Source organism: Dacryopinax primogenitus, assembly GCF_000292625.1.
Source record: "Dacryopinax primogenitus strain DJM-731 SS1 chromosome Unknown DACRYscaffold_8, whole genome shotgun sequence".
Taxonomy (NCBI): Eukaryota; Fungi; Basidiomycota; class Dacrymycetes; order Dacrymycetales; family Dacrymycetaceae; genus Dacryopinax; species Dacryopinax primogenitus.
In genome coordinates, this window is record NW_024467205.1 from 1,257,140 (window position 1) to 1,274,062 (window position 16,923).

A 16,923-nucleotide genomic window follows, 5' to 3' on the forward strand; every position below is an offset into this window, starting at 1 on the left:
AGATGGTGGAATGCAGGCAAGTGGAACGGGTTGACAGAGCGCCTCGGGCTCCACACGACAAGCGCCCAGAAAGACACAGCCACTTTGCTAATTCAGTGACGTCAGCAAATGATCCACATCTAAGGTCATTCGACAAACTTCATTCGATTGAGACCCAAACATTAATGCTCTCTCCCTTTGGAAGGATTCCTCAGATGCCTGAGCTTCTGGAGTTTGTATCATTATAATAAAGCTTTGAGATAATCATGCCGCCCCGAAGGAAGCGCAATCAAGGTTTACAGAACAGTCCTCGATCTCGGACGGCAGAACCTACGACTACGGCCAGCTCAACCCCCGATCCTCCTATCACACCCAACCGAGCTCACAATACTCATCGAATTTGGGACATTCAGAAGAAGGATAATATCGCACTCGATGCACTATGGAATGCTATCTGGTTTGGGTCTAGCTACATTTTTGACGTTGTGAAACACGCGGTGATCCTAGCGAAGAAGCCCCTGTCTGTCCGTTTATCAACTCCCAGGCCCTAGGCTGACTGTTCATTCAGGTCCATTGTTCTTATACTCTATGTCCTTTATATCATGGTACTACGGGCCACGGAAGTTCTTGTCCCCCCTGTCCTCATGCACATATGCGGAATGCCTTTGATGCCTTACCTACTTCCGATATGCAACGATTCCCCTCCGACTAATCCCCTTTTGCATCAGCCAGACTTCCCAAACCTAATAAATATACAGACGAGGTTTGAAAATATAATGGACGAAACTGCGAGCAGCACAACTGTCGCACTTGATCTGAAAAGATCAGAGATGGCCATCCGAGACCTGTATGCACCTTTTTTTGGGAGTGTAGAACGAAAACTCACCCGACTTTAGGACCAATCTGGTGAAAGTCAGTGATCTTGTTGCGAAAGACAGGCTATCCGTCTTGCTAGATTCGTTTATTGGATCCGCGAAAACGACAGGGAGAGAACTGCAGCGACTGGGCTCCCGTGTCGGCGGCACAGTAGACAGTATTCTAGCCATGGATGATTACGTTCTTCGATTTCTTGAACAGACAAACAAGGTGCCCGAGATAGGACCTGTTGCGTCCGTGTTTCAAGCGCTGGTACCCTTTGGAGCGTCGCCAGCTCAACAGGCGTTGGTCCAGCGCAAGCAACTCGAGACGTTATGGTTCCAAGCGACGGGAGCTCTGGAAGATAATATCGTCCGGCTTATTATGGAAGCTGAAGGGGACGTAGTGCTTCTTGACAGGCTGGAGGAAGACTTGAAAGTGATCCATCAGATGCTGAGCAGGGAAGCCGCTCAAGTCGATATGAAGACATCCGAACTGGTAGATGCCATTTCCTTTTTGTCTTGAAATATGCATTCTGATGTGATCATACAGCTGGCCGAGTTATGGACTTCTCTAGGAGGAAACAAGCGTAAGTGCAACTGTCTGATATACGAAAGTATCAGCTGCCTAGCGTTTACACAGGAAAACTCGCCAATTTTAACTCTCATCGGTCTTTGCTTGCCAACATAGACGTTTATCGCATTCGCGCAGCGAAATATATAACAGGCACGCTCTTTCAGTTGCAACAACTCTCCTCCGATTTGGAAGCTCTTCGAGACCGTATGGTGGCCCCTTTATTATCGAGTTCAGATACCCACATACCTTTGGAGGTGAGTGAATAATCTGAGGAACGATGGATGATACTGATACGCACTCAGGTGCATATTAGCAGTATTCGTAAAGGTATTGAGCGTCTGACGGAAGGACGGGCACAAGCCAAAGCTCACGAAAATGCATACTTGCGACAACTCGTTGACAGTATAGATTCAGTCACAATTGGACAAGATTCATGATTGTTCAGGTATTACTATGATATCTATTCTTTGTGTTTTTCACGATTGGAGGTTGTAAACTAGCTAGTGCTTCTTTTGCATGTCATCTTTCCTTCCGATACATTCATCCAGTTCCCTCTCAGCACCTATCCCCTTTGTCATCATGCGCTCAGTTCATGCCGCCAGATCGTTCGAAGTTTGCTACGGTCAATGAAGCCATCGACCTGAGATACAGCCTCAGGAAACCATTCTTGGACAGAGCCCGCGACTTCGCTAAAACCTCTCGCCCGCAGCTTGTTGATGGCGGCAATCGTACGAAGAGAAGGGGAGATTTGGTACTTGTTCTTCGCGAACTGACCAGCGAAGGTCCAGTTGGGGAAGAGACAGTAGATCGCCCACCCGTCAAAGAAGTTCATCACGGCGGTAGAATGATATGTGAGGATATGTGAGGCGGGGCGGTTTGGGAAGTGAATATAGCACAAGTCGATCTTTTTGGTGGAATTCCTATAGCAGACATATCGAAAACTATGTCTTGTTGGGGCATTTCTACTCGGATAATCGTTATCGTGCCTGTCTCGGATCTCGAAATCCTTCAGGTAGCCATGCGACAATACAAAAGTCTCAAAAGGTTTAGATGTATGGTCCGGAAGAACGATATCAAGATCGCTTGGGCACCAATCCCCAGCTTTCATAATAGCCAGCATGAAGGAGCTTCCCACTATAGCTCCATATTTACGAAGAGCTGCGATGAAGTCCTTCATGAACCGGGGAAATACCGTTCGATCCCAGTGTAAAGCCTGCCTGGTATCTCATCTTGAAGACAAGCTCGCAGGGATTTACAGGTCCAGCGAAGGTGTTGCACATCTCGCAAGCTCAGCAGTCCAACGTCGACGACATTGTTGGCGAGGTCAGGCCGCGACATTAATAGTGTACCGATCTTCTCCAGCTGGTGGCAGGGCTCTACGGAGGCATCGGAACTCGCATTGAGCCGGACAACACCGCGGATATTGATATGCATTAAAGCGTAGTCGAAGTTCTGGGCTTGAAAAGCTTGAAGATAAGTCGCGTAACTTGTTGCATCAAGAATTTGAACTGCACATATCAACACCCATATATCCATTTCGCAGTTGGTTTAAGAAAAATCACTTACTTGCAGCACTATGCTCCTCATCGAACACGAGAAGCTCGGCATCATTTATACTCAGCACTCAAGAACGTTCTATAATGTTATTGTCATCGTATCGGAATGGCTCTTCCACCGTAACAGTCACGCCAGCGTGCACGGTAGCTTTATATGCGGTCGGAGACGTGCAACATTGTATGAGCAGCAAAAGCTGCGAGTCAGGCATCTGGAAAGGATTCTTGCTCGAGAAAGACGTCTTCACTGTGAATAACAATCACGGATGTTCGGCATATGAAACGCAGATGGTCTACGCACGAAGAGAGAATGTCCAGATCCCATCGGCCGTGGACCAACTACCAACCTTCGAATACATGCGATGGCGCCACTCTGGACAAATCAGATGAGAAAGACTCGTCTTGTCTATTCCGAGCTCGAGCAGAGACGTCTGTGGGTAATCATCTTTCTCAACAGTTGGGCTTATGGCGGTCGAAAGTCTGAGACTTTGCACACCAGCTTGAAGGCTGCGTGCCATGAGTACATGCGATACGCGCTCACAAAGAACAGCAGGTTGAGAGGATGCATATTTTTCCCAAGGACAGAGGCGACGTTGTCCCTCAGACATTGTTGGCTAGGTAGAGGTAGGTGATGGTCAATTGTCAACCTGCGTAACAATGACGCGTCTCGTTCGCGTCAAATTTATGACGCGTTGAAAAGCGGGTCACGGCACTTCTTACCCGCAGGTTTTGCCACAGATACAACCCGCCTACTTCACCCTTCGGACATCTCGTGAGATGGTTAATATTTTGCATTTGTCGCATCCATCGAAACAGTGAAACAGCAAGGGTAGAGCTTGGCTATGCAGGACTTTGTTGTGCAACATCCTCAATGTCCAATATCATAACTGCAAAACCTGACCCCACACAGATGGAAGCTGTTCGATTCTCAAGGGACCCTCTCCAGGGGGGGCAATATTAGGAAACCAGCAGTCGATGCCTCCAGGTTTTTCCGTGAACCCCCTTGCTGTGAGTTTTGCTAATCCCAGCTCCAATTTTATCGGTTGACCAATGTACAAGTTATTCCTCACAAACTTGCGTGCAAAGGTGATGTCCGGAAAAAGGCAGTACACAGCCGACCCGTCGAAGCAGTTCATGACTGCGGTTGAATGATAGGTGAGAATATGAGTGACAGGAGTGAAAGGCTCGCTGATGTAGCACGAATCGATCTTCTTGGTGCCTTTCAATAAGCATTGATACCTGAAAGAGGCCGGAGCTGACTCTGCCTGCGGATATATGCGGGGAAGCGTCCGAGACCGTTCCGGATCGAATGAATATCCCTCACGAAACAGAAATCCCTCGAACGCCTCACATGAGCTTTCTGGGAGGACAATATCGAGGTCTCCAGGCTTCCAGGGGCCAAATACCAGTACATGAAGCATGGTCGAGCCACCAACGAGGGCTTGGGTCTCTCGGAGTGTGGCCGCGAAGTCGCGAATGGTAGTTGGGAAATAAGGGGTGAATGCTGCTCGAACTCTGTGCTCTGCTTCCTCCACGAGGATAGCCCTCAGACCTCGACACGTGTGACAGATGTTGAACATCTCTCAGGCTGAGTTTTCCCACTTGCATAATATATGCCAGCACATCGGCATTTGTCTGCAAGCCGGCGCCAATACCGGTGAGGTTGCGACGAGGTTTGATATTGATAGAGCCTCGGATGTCAAAGTGCAAATAAAAGAACCGTCTCGCAGCTTGGTGGCGCGCCATCCGGCCTAGCTCGGCCGTGTATGTGCCCAGGTCATACTCTAGTACTGAGAAACTCTCAGCGATTTACAATCAGCATGGTACCAGCTCACTTACCTGTCGCGCAGTGAACTTCATTCAGCTTGATAAACTCTGGGAAGGCCTTCCGAGTGGCGCATCCAAGCTGTTGACTAGGAATATATCTGTAACTCGGAAAACCCGCCCCCGCGAGCGCATCCTCAAGTGACGTCCGAATGAAGCCGGTGAAGGAGATAGAGTGGGAGGATGAACGCAGATTACAAGCAAGAAAAAGAATCAATCGTCCATACTCATACTTTGTGCACGTGTCTTTGACGACCGCTGTTCCAAGTCAACTAACTTTATTCGATTATGCGCATATTTCGAACTTACCCAGGGTCGCTTGCCATAATTTATTGGATGATGTCCAATGTCCAACTTCATGGAGCATACATTTTGCGAGACGGCGAATCTTGTAGATGTCCCGCGTGCTGGGCTTTATGAGCGTGTCGCCCCTCTTTGTAAGATATTTGTTTTGGTAGAACTCCGGTAAGCGACCACGAGCTGATTCTGCAGCTGCCCAGTGCTTCGAAATAGAATCCATCTTTGCAGTTATACGGTCCTGCATATATGTTAAGTAAGGCCAATCTATTCGAAGACGGCGAACACACTGCTAACGTGCCACCATGTCTCTCAGCAACTTCCATCCATTCCTGCGTCACGTCCTGGTCCATGTCCAGCAAAGTTGTATTCGTGTTCTGAAAAGAGCACTTGATGGTACAGGTGGAAGCTGTCGAGTCAAGTTTTGAGACGTGACGCGACGCGTTATAACCCCGTGAAGGTAGATACGGACGTCTGTAGGGCCGGTCCGGCTCGTCAGCGATGCGAACCCGTTGTAGGATGGTGAGTTCGGACTGAAATATCTGGGTCTCTTTCTGCCGTGTTTGAGTACAAATGGCAATATGCATCGAAAGCATCGGGAGTGGCTGCTTGAGCAATACGGCTACAGTCCTCAGATGTCTCCAAACTAGATGGATGGTTAAGAACCGCGATACATCGGAGTGAATAAGCTTACATACCTCAATGGTATTCAACCTAGGCCCAACTCCGTCGGGACAGATTTGGGCGGAGGAACTTGCAAGGTACCAACATATTTCCGACTTGGAGGGAGGAATCCGCTGCTCATAATATTCCATGCTTTCGACACCACATGGCAAGGACTCATATGCATGCATTACATTCGTTGCATATATCGAAGCAGGGAACAGCAAGAACAGAGGTAATCGACCTTGTGGTGGTATGTCCATCATGTACACCCTCACAGGTCTAAAGCTTGGGCCCATACAGAGGGGAGCTGTTCGATTCTCGACGGACCTTCTCCAGGTGGAGCATTAATGTCAGGAAACCAGCAGTCGATGTCTCCAGGCTTTCCCTTAAACCCTCTTGCTTCGAGCTTCGCCACTCCTAACTCCCGCTTGATGGCTTCACCCTTGTACCTGTTGTTGCGCACAAACTCGTGTGCGAAGGTCATGTCAGGGAACAGGCAGTAGAAAGCATATCCGTCGTAACAGTTCATGACTGCAGTTGAATGATACGTGAGGATGTGACTGATGGGCGTGAAACCGACGATGATGTAGCACAGATCGATCTTCTTCTTGCCTTTGGAAAAACACTGGTATCTGAAAGAAGCAGGGGTGAACGGTGATTGAGGATACGTTCGTGCGAGTGTACGACATTGTTGTTGGTCGACCAAATAACCCTCATTTAACAGAAAGGCCTCGAATGACTTGCTTGCAGTCTCTGGGAGAACGATGTCGAGATCCACAGGCACCCAGGGACCTGGCACAAATATGTGCAGCATGGTTGAGCCCCCGATGAGGGCCTCGTTCTCGCAAAGTACAGCCGAAAACTTGGAAATTGTCGAAGGGAAATCGGGTGCGAGAGCAGCTCAAAGCCTGTGTTGCGTTTCTGTCTTGAGGCTGGTTTGCAAGGCTCGACAGGTGTACGACAGGTGCTGAACATCTCTCAGGCTGAGGTTTCCCACGTGCATTATATATACCGGCAGATCAGGATGAGTCTGCAATCCTTTGCCAATCGCAGCGAGGTTGTGCCGAGGTTGGATGCTGATAGACCCATGGACGTCGAAATGCAAGTGAAACCGTTCTTTAGAGGAGTCATAGGGGGGGCAACTCGCCTAGATTGAGCAGGTCGGTTGTGTAAATGCCTAGGTCATACTCCAATACTAAAGAATGTTGAGAGTTGATCACCCGAGTTGTGCAGCTTGCTTACCTGCAGAAGAATGAACTTCATCTAGTCGAAGTGGCTCCGAGAAGGTACGTCGCGTGCCACCGAGCTGTCGACTCGGTATATACGTGTGAGTTGGAGTCCCCATAATGTGGTCTTGAAGTGAGATTCGAACAGAGCCAGTGAATGAGACAGCGTGAGAGGAGGAGTGTAGGTTGCAAGTGACGAGAAGAATTAACCGGCCAGAGTCAAAGTTTATCGAGGAATCTCTAACAACAACTGTTAACATCCGACCATCAGCATCTATCCACTTATCATGCTATATGTGAACTGTACCAAGAGTGACTTGCCATAGCTTGTTGAGGGATGTCCAATGGCCGAGTTCGAAGAACATGCACTTGGCAAGGTGGCGTGTCCGGTAGTTGTCTCGAGTGCTAGGACTGATGAACTTTTCACCCCTCATTGCATGGTATTCTTTACGATAGAATCCTGGTAAGCGTCCATGAGGGGCATGAACAATCGCCAAGTGCTTCTCGAGAGACTCCACTGGCAGACTTGTAATGATACGATCCTGGATAGATGTGGAATCCTGTAAGAATGATTTGGGCTTTGCAGGACAGACATACCTCCACCATACCTCTACCCTCAGCATGCAGGGCCATCCATTGCTCAGTCACATCCTTGTCGATGTCCATGGTCGTGGTCTTCGTCTAGAGACGTGATGAGAGGTGAGAAAAACATGTTAGACGGCGTTCTAAGCACGTGAAAGCCGGGTCAGGGACTGTAGGCCGGGCCAGCCCACGCGGTCCTGGTTCTAAGATTGAAATGGGAGGCGTGCATTGAACACCTTTGCACTGACACGCAGTTTATCTGGGTGCTAATAATGGTCGCACATGTTTCTAAACAAGGGGTGAACGGTATTCTGCTTATAATGAGGGCCAAGGTTCTCGGTCCGAGATCGGGGCCCGAGACATTCTCAGTATTCGTCCCAATAATGGATCATTTAGGGCAATCAAATGATGGCCGGATAAGAGTAATGTTTTTCCTAGTAAAATGAGATGAGATCTCAAGGTTGATATGCACAGCGCCTGGTTGTATCGTCGTTTCGCAACCGAGAAAGTAGAGCTGTCATGAGAAGAGGACAGAATTGCGAAGAAGGAAAAATTCCATGCGCTCGGTATTCGCCAACCCTTCCAGCATGTCGGCTTACGGGTACGACCAGCCGCTTCCTGTTCCCAAGATCGTGCGCCCTTGGAAAGGGAAGGTTTCGGAAACCTGATAGAAACCACGGATGGAAGGGAAGCAGGGGTAATCGATGCGGGATGTGGATGATGGACAGGGATCAGGACGTGGCTGTGAAGAACTGAGGGATGTGATTGGCTGAGAGGAGGAGGGGAGAAAAGAGAGAAGAGGAGAGGATATGGAGATGTGTCGATGTATGGATGTGCATGTATGGACGACGACGAGAGAAAAGAGAGATGACACACCGGTGTGCAGCAGACAAGAAGTGAACATAAGTGAAATTGTGTGAAGCCAAAAAATAGATTCTGTGTGACCAACCCCGACTGACAGAACGGGTCGTGTCTTCTATACCCCTTCCCATTAACCCTTCACCTTCCTCTCATTCTTCTCACTGTACTCTTGTGCGTTCGGATCGTGACTGTCCTCGACCGGGCTTAGTCCTCCCATCTCTCTCTGGTGGTATCTAGAGGTGCCAGGAGGACTAACGGCACTGCTGTCTATTCAACTTCTCTCGTTAATATCTCAAAAACAACGACAACGCTCACTTGGTACTTCTATTGGTCACTGCTTTACGTAACCTGACTGAATATCGACCGGTGACAGAAGGCAAGATGGCACAACTACACCCTCCCTTCCCCCACCACCTTCCCTATATACACCAACCACCATCACCCAACATCCGACAGCTGCTCCAGCACCGCTCCCAGCACGCACCAGGCCTGAGGGACAGCACCTTCAGCGACGTCAGTGCAGAGATGGAGGACACGCCTTCCATGTATTCAAGGGGTGAGTTCTCCCCTGCATTGCAGTATCACGAGTTCCCCGAACAACGGTATCACCGCCATCACCAGCAAGGAAGAAGACCAGATACAAGCAGTACTGTTGCGTCCTTGTCTGCCTCTTCTGCTGCGTCGAGATACTCCCCTTCCCGCGCTCTTGTCGGCCTGCTACCTGTGACAGCAGAACCAGAGGACTACGTCCACACGGAGAAGACTGAGCTGTCACCTGTACCCGAACGCAGAGAGGAGAGAACGACGATCGTCCATTCGGGTAGTGGGTGGTTCGAGGAGGAGACTGAGACGGAAACCGATGGAGAAGATGACGAGCTAGAAGACGAAGACCTAGGTGGGGAAGGGACGAGAGACAGCGTCCTCCGTGTTGAGAAGGTTCACTTCCTACCTTCTGCACCTATCACCGTCGCCTTCCCTTCTGGACCCGCACACCGTTTACCCGCCCCAGACTCACCTATTTCCAAGACACTCCCTTCTCCTACGCACTTCACTGTCACCCCCGAACAGAAGCGGCCACCCCCCGCCTCACCAGGGATGCTTGCTGCTTCTCCGACGCTTGTTTCCTCAAGCAGCGCTGCACCACTCACGTCGCACCTCTCGTACACAGGGCCGAGGATGACCTTCCTCTCCCCTGCGCCATGGGAGGAAGATGACGGCACCCAAGGGCGAGCCGAGGCGGAGGAGAAGCTGGGAGAGAGGAGAAGGAAGCTGAGCGAGGATAGTAGGGTTGGGGAGAGGGCGAGCACCATCCCCCCCGTAGTCCTCGGAGTGGGCAAGCACAAGCTCGTGCAGCTCGCTATGGGTCGGAGGGGGGAGTCGCAGGACCGCGACCGAGCGGAACTGAAGGGCTTAGGGCTGATCGGGTCCCCTGCTGCGGGAGCGAACGCCCACACTGCAAGTTCGGGGAGCTCACATTCTGCGGGAAGCATCGTGCCTCCTCCGGCGAAGCAGGGGAAGGGTGGACGCAGCAGGCCGACGAGTCCCGTATTCTCTGCGATGGGGACAAGCACTGGTCCAGCAAAGAAAGGTGTTGGGCACAAGTTTTCCCTCCCTAGGCTGCGGCATGCATTCCAGGCTCAGTCCCAGCCAGCCACCGCACCGAAGGCGCTCCCTCTCCCTTCTCCCAGTACGGAAAGCTTCACTTCCTCCATACCTAGCCCGTCCCCGCTAGAAACCGATTTCCCCCGTACACCGACAAGCGCGAGCAACCCCAGCCTTAGCTTGCATCCCTTCACTGCGCAGAGTCCCCGCCTCAAAGGGGTGGAGAGGGAGAGGGAGAGGCTTAGGAGCTTGGAGGATAGGAGGAGCGCTACGATGCCTGAGCAGGGAGGGGCAGGGATCACGCTTATCTCTTTGAACCAGGCGAGACAAATGCAGATGCGCGAGGGGAGGTTGCCTACTCCTCGGGAAGGGAGTGCCGAGAACCTTCATGCTGCCGCTGGGCAGGGGAAAGAGAAAGAGAAAGTGTTGAAAGGCAAGAGGAGCTTCCTCCGGCTGTTCAACTCCCCCAACAACCCCACGGCGAGGGAGAGCAAAGAAGTACACCGGGAAGGCAGCGTGCCCCCCGTACCTGCTCTGCCTCCTGCATACCTCGCCCTCCCAAGCCCAGCTATGACCGTCTCCTCTGGCTCGTCACCGCAGTCTTCCCCTCCGCAAGCTGGGACGTCTGCGCAAGGTCAGAGCATACGCGAGCGTAGGCAAGCAGCCCGACCCTCACCACCGCTGGAAGTGAACGTCCTCATCTCCCGGGCGACGAACTCCGACCCGGCAGTCGCTACTACCGCCGCTGGGCTCGTACCGCAGTTACCGCTTGCATCTGCTCCTCCAGCTCTGAGCCAATTCCTGGGCGGACCGACAGCCTCCATGGCTGGACTTGAGGTGCTCAAGACACCCCGAACCCCAGCTCCGCCCCCGCTTACGCTGCGACCTGTTAGCACGGCGTTCTCAGCTGGGTTTGCGGGGCTGATAGGGGAAGCCAACGGCGCGCGCGCTTCGCCTGCCAAGCTTGGGCAGCTGGACGAGCATCTCGAGCTGGACACGTTGCCCCGAGTGGCGTTGCCCAAGTCTGCTCCGGCCAGCACGGCAACATCCCCCGTGTTAAGGCCTTCTCCCGGCCGGGCGTTCAGCGCCGATCACAAGGACAGGCAAAGTGCCGAGGAGGTGATCGCCAGCCTCCAAGCGCAGATCAGCGCTAGCAAGCGCGCTTGGGCGAGACGTGTCGAGCAGCTTGAAGGCGAGGTCGAGAGCTTGCGAACGGAGGTTGGACGGCTGGAAGGGTTAGTAAGGAACGAGAGTCATGTGTGTGATCGGTGTGCTGGGAAGCTGTAAGCTGTATCGTCTTTCTCTTATTCGTGGGCAACATTACAAGCATCGTCTGACGTTATATTCTCATCACTGTCACCACGTCCTTTATTCCTATTTTATCCTTCGCATTCGCGCGCACTGCCGCAGCAACTGTATCCACTCCACTTCGTTTGTATTGGTTTCTCACATATACTTCATACTGCTACCCTTTGTCAAAACATAATACCTTCTCGCTTGTTTCCTGCATCGTGTTCCGCTCATTCGTATTTCAACCACATATGTTTACTTTTAGATGGGCCTGTGCTGGCCTAATTCGGGTAGCTATACTACGTTTAATTCGCACTCGTTTCAGCGTACGGTTATTGACGCCTAAAGAATGACAAGAAGTGGGATAAACATGCCGTAGTAGGTATATGTGCAAGCGAGGTCACATTGTCCATGGGAAGAGAAGATAACTAAAACCGATGATACCAGCGAGATGCGCGGTATACAGCACTGAGAAACGTCAGTCTCGCGCTTCTGTTGGTAAAGATAACGCACAGTATTTTGATTTTGGATGGTTTTCCTCCTCTGAGAACATGGAAGGAAGTCCCATAAAATTGCAGAAGACGTGTGAGATCAGAGCTGGGAGGATGGATTGCGTGCGGACGGTGAGGAAAGATGCAAATGCGCCGAACAAGCTGGTATAGGTGAATTGGATGACTGCGAGGAGTCAGCGTGGAGGGAGTTGAGAGTTGTCAAAAGCCTACGAGTGGCGGTAATTGCCCGTTGGAGAGCTCGCCTGCTCTTCCCCCCTTGTTTGTACGTCTCCCATCCGTGGTGTAGATGGGCAATACCAAAGTATAGCGGAGTCACCCAGACTTGATAGCCAAGCGACTGGCCTGCGAGACCGGCAAAGGCAAGGCAGCAGGAGCGGAAGACGATCTCTTCCGTTATGGGCGCCTTGTCAAGTGTGCTTAGGATGAGTCAAGGGGAGGATTGGAGACATACCACGAGATAGTTACGTATTCCGGTCCAGCTGCGGAGTGACTCATGTTGTGGGAACCGGCGCGAGAGTGCACAGGAGAGAAGGGTGCCGCCGTATATTACGGGAGTCAACAAGAAGGATCGTGAGTTGGTTGGCCATTGGAAGCCCAGTAAGGAAAGTGTTGACGAGATGTTCTTAAATTAATTTCAGCATGCGGATTGCTGGAGCTCATGTGACTCACGCCGGCAATAGTGCGTGATGCGATATAGTAAACAATGCCGCAGTCAATGAGGCTACTGAATGTGATCGCCAGGAGACGTGATTTGATCACGTCGGGATGGTTCCTATCTTTCCCCGGTCCGACTTTGGCTGGCCGCCATAGATAGAGTGGAGCTACATAACCCGCACCAAAACCACATGACAGCAGTGTAGCGCTCGTGGTTGAAAGTGGGAAAGTCATATGTTGAAGAAATGACTTTCCCCGCGGCGAAACTCAGACGGAGGCATCTTTTTGGGCCTTTGATAATTGGTTCCGTTTGTGAGGGTGCTGTTTGCCTCGCGTTCAGGTCACGTCCCTCATTCTTCCTTTGTACGTCGACCTCCTCTTCGTGGACGTGCGGATATCTATCTCGTCTTGGGTAACGCTCGGACTACTAGGGGAAGATGTTTGGAGGACAGCAGCAGGGTGGGTGGGGACAGCAACCCCCACAACAGCAGCCGCAGCAACAGCAGCAGGCGACGAACGCGTTTGGGCAACCTACACAACAGCCGAATGCTTTCGCAGGTGCGCATATATCCTAGAGTTATCAGTTGATGCTGACACGTCGATGAAACCAGCATCATCGTTCGGCCAACCGGCGCAGAGCTCTTTTGGGCAGCCCCAACAGCAGCAGACGAATGCGTTTGGACAACCTCAGCAACAGACGAGCGCTTTTGGTATGCCCCAAGTTTGGCCCGGTGGCGAACATGATGTTGACTTGCGTACAGGGCAACCCGCAACCTCTGCTTTTGGACAGCCAGCTATTACTAGTGCATTTGCACAGCCGCAACAAAATAGGAACCTATTCGGTCAGCCAGCAGCAGGAACAACGAATACGTTCGGCCAACCTGCCACCTCCGCATTTGGTCAGCCTGGTACGCTTCAGTCATTTATTAGAAGTGTGACTGGGACAAACGATGCGTCCGTAGCTTCGAGCTCCTTCGGGACTGCGTCAACTAGTGCATTTGGTGCATTTGGCCAGCCGCGGACTAATGCATTCGGTGCCCCTGCTGCAACGAACGCTTATGGAGGCAAGTCATCACGCTGATCACCTTGTCCCTCACCAACCCTAATCTTCTTCGGTAGCCCCTACAGTCACAGCAGCAACTCCTGACGTGCCCCCACAAGGCACGCTGACTCCAGCGTACGCAACAACTAGCGAGCGCGACACAACCGGCACAACCCCGGTAACCCACACCTACCATGCGATCACCTGCATGCCTGCATATAAAGGCGCCTCTTTTGAGGTTTGTGCTCCTTGCTCCTGTCCTCTGATCTGTCTAATCTGGTGCTCATAGGAATTGCGCCTGATGGACTATACCCAGAATCGGAAAGGCGTTCCAGCCCCTGGTTTCGGAGCCGCTCCCGGTTTTGGACAGCCCGCGACTACTAGCGCATTTGGTCAGCCTGCAGCTAGTGCATTCGGTCAGCCATCAACAAGCGCCTTCGGTGCTCAGGCCACCAACACGTTTGGCCAACCGGCAGCCAGCACAAGCGCATTTGGTCAGCCTGCTACCAATGCGTTCGGGCAACCCCAACAACAGCAGACTAGTGCATTTGGTCAGCCTGCCGCCGGGACCTCTGCGTTTGGGCAGCCAGCCCAGAACGCCTTTGCTCAGCCGGCAAGTACGTCTGCGTTTGGCACGCAACCGCAGACGAACACCTTTAGCAACTTTGGTGCTGCGAAACCTTTCGGCAGCACCTTTGGTGAGCAGTATGACTTCGCGATTTGACAACGGCATTCCTAACTATAGCTTCAGGTCAACCCGCTCAACCCGCTCCGTCCTCTTTCGGTCAACCCGCCCCAGCAACTAGCGCCTTTGGACAACCTGCTGCAAGCACATTTGGCCAGCCAGCTACCTCTGCGTTTGGTCAGCCTCAACAGCAAACCAGCGCGTTCGGACAACAGCCCCAGCAAGCAACCTCTGCTTTTGGTCTGCCCGCTTCGACTTTTGGACAGCCTGCCACCTCTGCGTTTGGCCAACCTCAACAGCAGCAGCAGCAGCAGCAAGGTGCCCCGGGCACTGGGCCCAGCCCCTTTGCCTTCCCAGGCGCCGCTGCCCAGACAGGGACGTCCGGAGGCACGTTTGGCTCCTTCGGAAGTACAGCTGCCGCACCTAAACCGAGCCTCTTCGGTCAGCCCGTCGCACCCACTCAGCCTGCCAGCAGTCTTTTCCCATCTCAAGGTCAGCAGACGCAGACAACAAGCGCATTCGGCCAACCATCGCAACCCGCTTCTACGGGGTTCAACTTGTTTAGTCAAAACCAACAAGGCCAGCAGGCTACCCCGGGTCTCTTCGGGTCACAGCCTCAACAGCAGCAAACAACTGGCTTGTTCAATAATCTACCACCCACACAGCAGGGTGGTTTGGGCGCCTTTGGTCAAGCTGCAAAGCCCACGTTCGGCACCTTCGGCACTCAGTCCATTGCTCAGCCGAATGCTCTTCAGGCTCCAACCGGACAAGGCATGTCCGCACCATCTGGTGGTCTCTTTGGGAGTCTCTCACAATCCGTGACCACCCAACCGAGCCGTTTGATCTCAGGAAGTCATTTCGGCGACAACACATTCTTCCAGGACGTCATGAACGCCCCCAAAACCACACTCGCTCTCGTCTCCCCTGAGCGAGACAATAAGAAGGCGCCACTGCTTCATTCCCTCCGAAGTTCTATGGCATCCACCAGGGTTGCTTCTCCGATGAAGCTGCGTCCCTACGGTGCAGGGGGAGGGTCACCTCTCACGTTATCTCGTACCGGCACTCCAGACTCGCTTAATTCCAGCACTGCCCTCTCCAAGAGCACGTTTTCGTCTCCTCATCCGATCTTGGCCGGTATCAGTGACACTACCAAAATACTCAGCCCGGGTGCCTTTGTCAGCCGTCCCAGCGCCAAGAAACTCATGATCGAAGGCGACGCGCTAGAATCTCCTGCTCCTAAAAAAGTTACCTTTGCCAAGCCTCTTTTTGATGCCACCCTCGAAGCTCAAGGTACCTCTGGTGCCCAGGGATCCGTAACTGTACCTTCAACCCCCACACGTCCTGTGAACGGTGGCTCCACACAGCCAACTATCTCACCGGCGAAATCTGCAGAGAAGAGCAAGTCCACCACCCCAGCAGTCGATGGTGACGGCGAGTACTGGACGAAGCCGTCAATTGACGAGCTGACCAAGCTTAATTTCCAAGATCTTACTCATGTGGAGAACTTCACTGTGGGGCGAAATGGCTATGGTCAGGTACGATTCGTGAATCCAGTCGATCTCACTGCCGTTGGGAACCTTCGCGATATCCCGGGCAAGGTTGTCGTCTTCAATAACAAGGAGTGCACCGTGTATCCCAATGAGGATGAAAAACCGAACGAAGGTGAAGGGCTCAACGTAGCTGCTGTGATCAGTCTCCACAATTGCTTCCCCACGAATAAAGGCACGAGTGAGCCATTCACTGATATGAAAGCCCGCAAAATGGAAATGCACATCGCGAAGCTTCGTAGAATGCAAGACACCACTTTTGTCGACTTTTCAGACAAAGGTGTTTGGACATTCCGAGTCGAGCACTTCAGTCGTTATGGTCTTGGTGACGATGAGGATGAGGAGGAAGAGGAAATTGCTGCACCACTCCCACCGGCCCATGGTCGTGGTTTTGCTGCACCTCCGGAAGAGGAAGCGCTACTGGCAACCGAGTCCATCGTGATGCAACTAATTGAAGAGGGAGAAGAAGAAGAAGACGAGCCTCCTCAGGCATCCTTGATGGATGAAGATCACTCACAACTTTCTTTTGAAGATAAACTCTCAATGGATACCCCGAGGGCACTCAGTCCAATTGACGAAGAAGAGGCGATGGGTAGCGACAACACTGTTAGCCCCCCCTTGGTGGAACGCCGAGCATGGCCCAGCAAGCTCAATCTGGAAGCTCGCAAAGTCCATCAGATGCAAGCCTCTTTCTTTCGCGCTTATGACGAACCAGGTCCTGTGCGGGACTTCCAACATGATCGATCCCTTGCATTTGCGCAGGCAGTTCGCGACAGTCAGATGAAGAGAGATCTTCGCGAATTGGGAGGAGAGGAAGACATGGATTTTGATGATGATTATACCCGAGCAGAGGTGATCTAAGCCTGTATGGTCTTTTGTTAATTCATGCTCATCTTCGATATCAGTCTGTCCCACTAGAACCTGAGTCTGAGAGTGTTCCGGAGCCCCACCCGGTGCCGACTTTCGCTACGACATCACGGATGAAAGGTCACGAGGGTTCTTTCAGCGACGCGGCGTTGATGTTGGGGCGATCCTTTCGCGTGAGCTGGGGTCCGCAAGGACAGCTCATCCATCTAGGCAAACTAGCCAGCGCTGCCGAAACTAAGTATGCTCCTTGTTTACGATGCTGGATGGCTGGCGCTTATTTCTCCGACTGGTAGGTCTGCCAATGA

The 16,923-nt window shown here is 52.2% G+C and overlaps 7 protein-coding genes across 7 annotated transcripts; 2 read left to right on the forward strand and 5 right to left on the reverse strand.

The window, feature by feature from the left end:
- Positions 1-647: 647 nt before the first annotated feature.
- DACRYDRAFT_79306 (uncharacterized protein) lies at positions 648-1,847 on the forward strand (the record flags this gene model as incomplete). Its single annotated transcript, XM_040776391.1, has 5 exons — positions 648-826; positions 876-1,332; positions 1,387-1,423; positions 1,477-1,664; positions 1,713-1,847. The coding sequence occupies 5 exons, from the start codon at positions 648-650 to the stop codon at positions 1,845-1,847; spliced, it is 996 nt and encodes a 331-aa protein (XP_040629378.1).
- A 140-nt stretch (positions 1,848-1,987) lies between these two features.
- DACRYDRAFT_107402 (uncharacterized protein) lies at positions 1,988-2,587 on the reverse strand (the record flags this gene model as incomplete). Its single annotated transcript, XM_040768457.1, has 1 exon — positions 1,988-2,587. The coding sequence occupies one exon, from the start codon at positions 2,585-2,587 to the stop codon at positions 1,988-1,990; it is 600 nt and encodes a 199-aa protein (XP_040629379.1).
- A 1,873-nt stretch (positions 2,588-4,460) lies between these two features.
- Positions 4,461-5,325, reverse strand: DACRYDRAFT_100056 (uncharacterized protein; the record flags this gene model as incomplete). The annotated part of the gene is made up of 3 exons (XM_040767419.1): positions 5,097-5,325; positions 4,803-5,045; positions 4,461-4,753 (listed from the first exon to the last, which is right to left on the reverse strand). Coding segments are annotated over exons 1-3 (747 nt in total), but the record flags the coding sequence as incomplete, so codon positions are not given.
- Positions 5,326-6,021: 696 nt separating this feature from the next.
- DACRYDRAFT_107404 (uncharacterized protein) lies at positions 6,022-6,564 on the reverse strand (the record flags this gene model as incomplete). Its single annotated transcript, XM_040768458.1, has 1 exon — positions 6,022-6,564. The coding sequence occupies one exon, from the start codon at positions 6,562-6,564 to the stop codon at positions 6,022-6,024; it is 543 nt and encodes a 180-aa protein (XP_040629381.1).
- A 313-nt stretch (positions 6,565-6,877) lies between these two features.
- Positions 6,878-7,642, reverse strand: DACRYDRAFT_107405 (uncharacterized protein; the record flags this gene model as incomplete). The annotated part of the gene is made up of 4 exons (XM_040768459.1): positions 6,878-6,945; positions 6,993-7,226; positions 7,284-7,518; positions 7,574-7,642. 4 exons carry the CDS (start codon positions 7,640-7,642, stop codon positions 6,878-6,880), a joined length of 606 nt encoding a protein of 201 aa, XP_040629382.1.
- A 2,945-nt stretch (positions 7,643-10,587) lies between these two features.
- On the reverse strand, positions 10,588-12,711 carry DACRYDRAFT_79307 (Abi-domain-containing protein; the record flags this gene model as incomplete). Its single annotated transcript, XM_040776392.1, has 5 exons — positions 10,588-11,779; positions 11,825-11,986; positions 12,034-12,226; positions 12,275-12,445; positions 12,493-12,711. 5 exons carry the CDS (start codon positions 12,709-12,711, stop codon positions 11,712-11,714), a joined length of 813 nt encoding a protein of 270 aa, XP_040629383.1. The 3' UTR covers positions 10,588-11,711.
- A 2,929-nt stretch (positions 12,712-15,640) lies between these two features.
- On the forward strand, positions 15,641-16,057 carry DACRYDRAFT_30236 (C-terminal autoproteolytic domain of nucleoporin nup98; the record flags this gene model as incomplete). Its single annotated transcript, XM_040774334.1, has 1 exon — positions 15,641-16,057. A coding segment is annotated over one exon (417 nt), but the record flags the coding sequence as incomplete, so codon positions are not given.
- Positions 16,058-16,923: the final 866 nt, after the last annotated feature.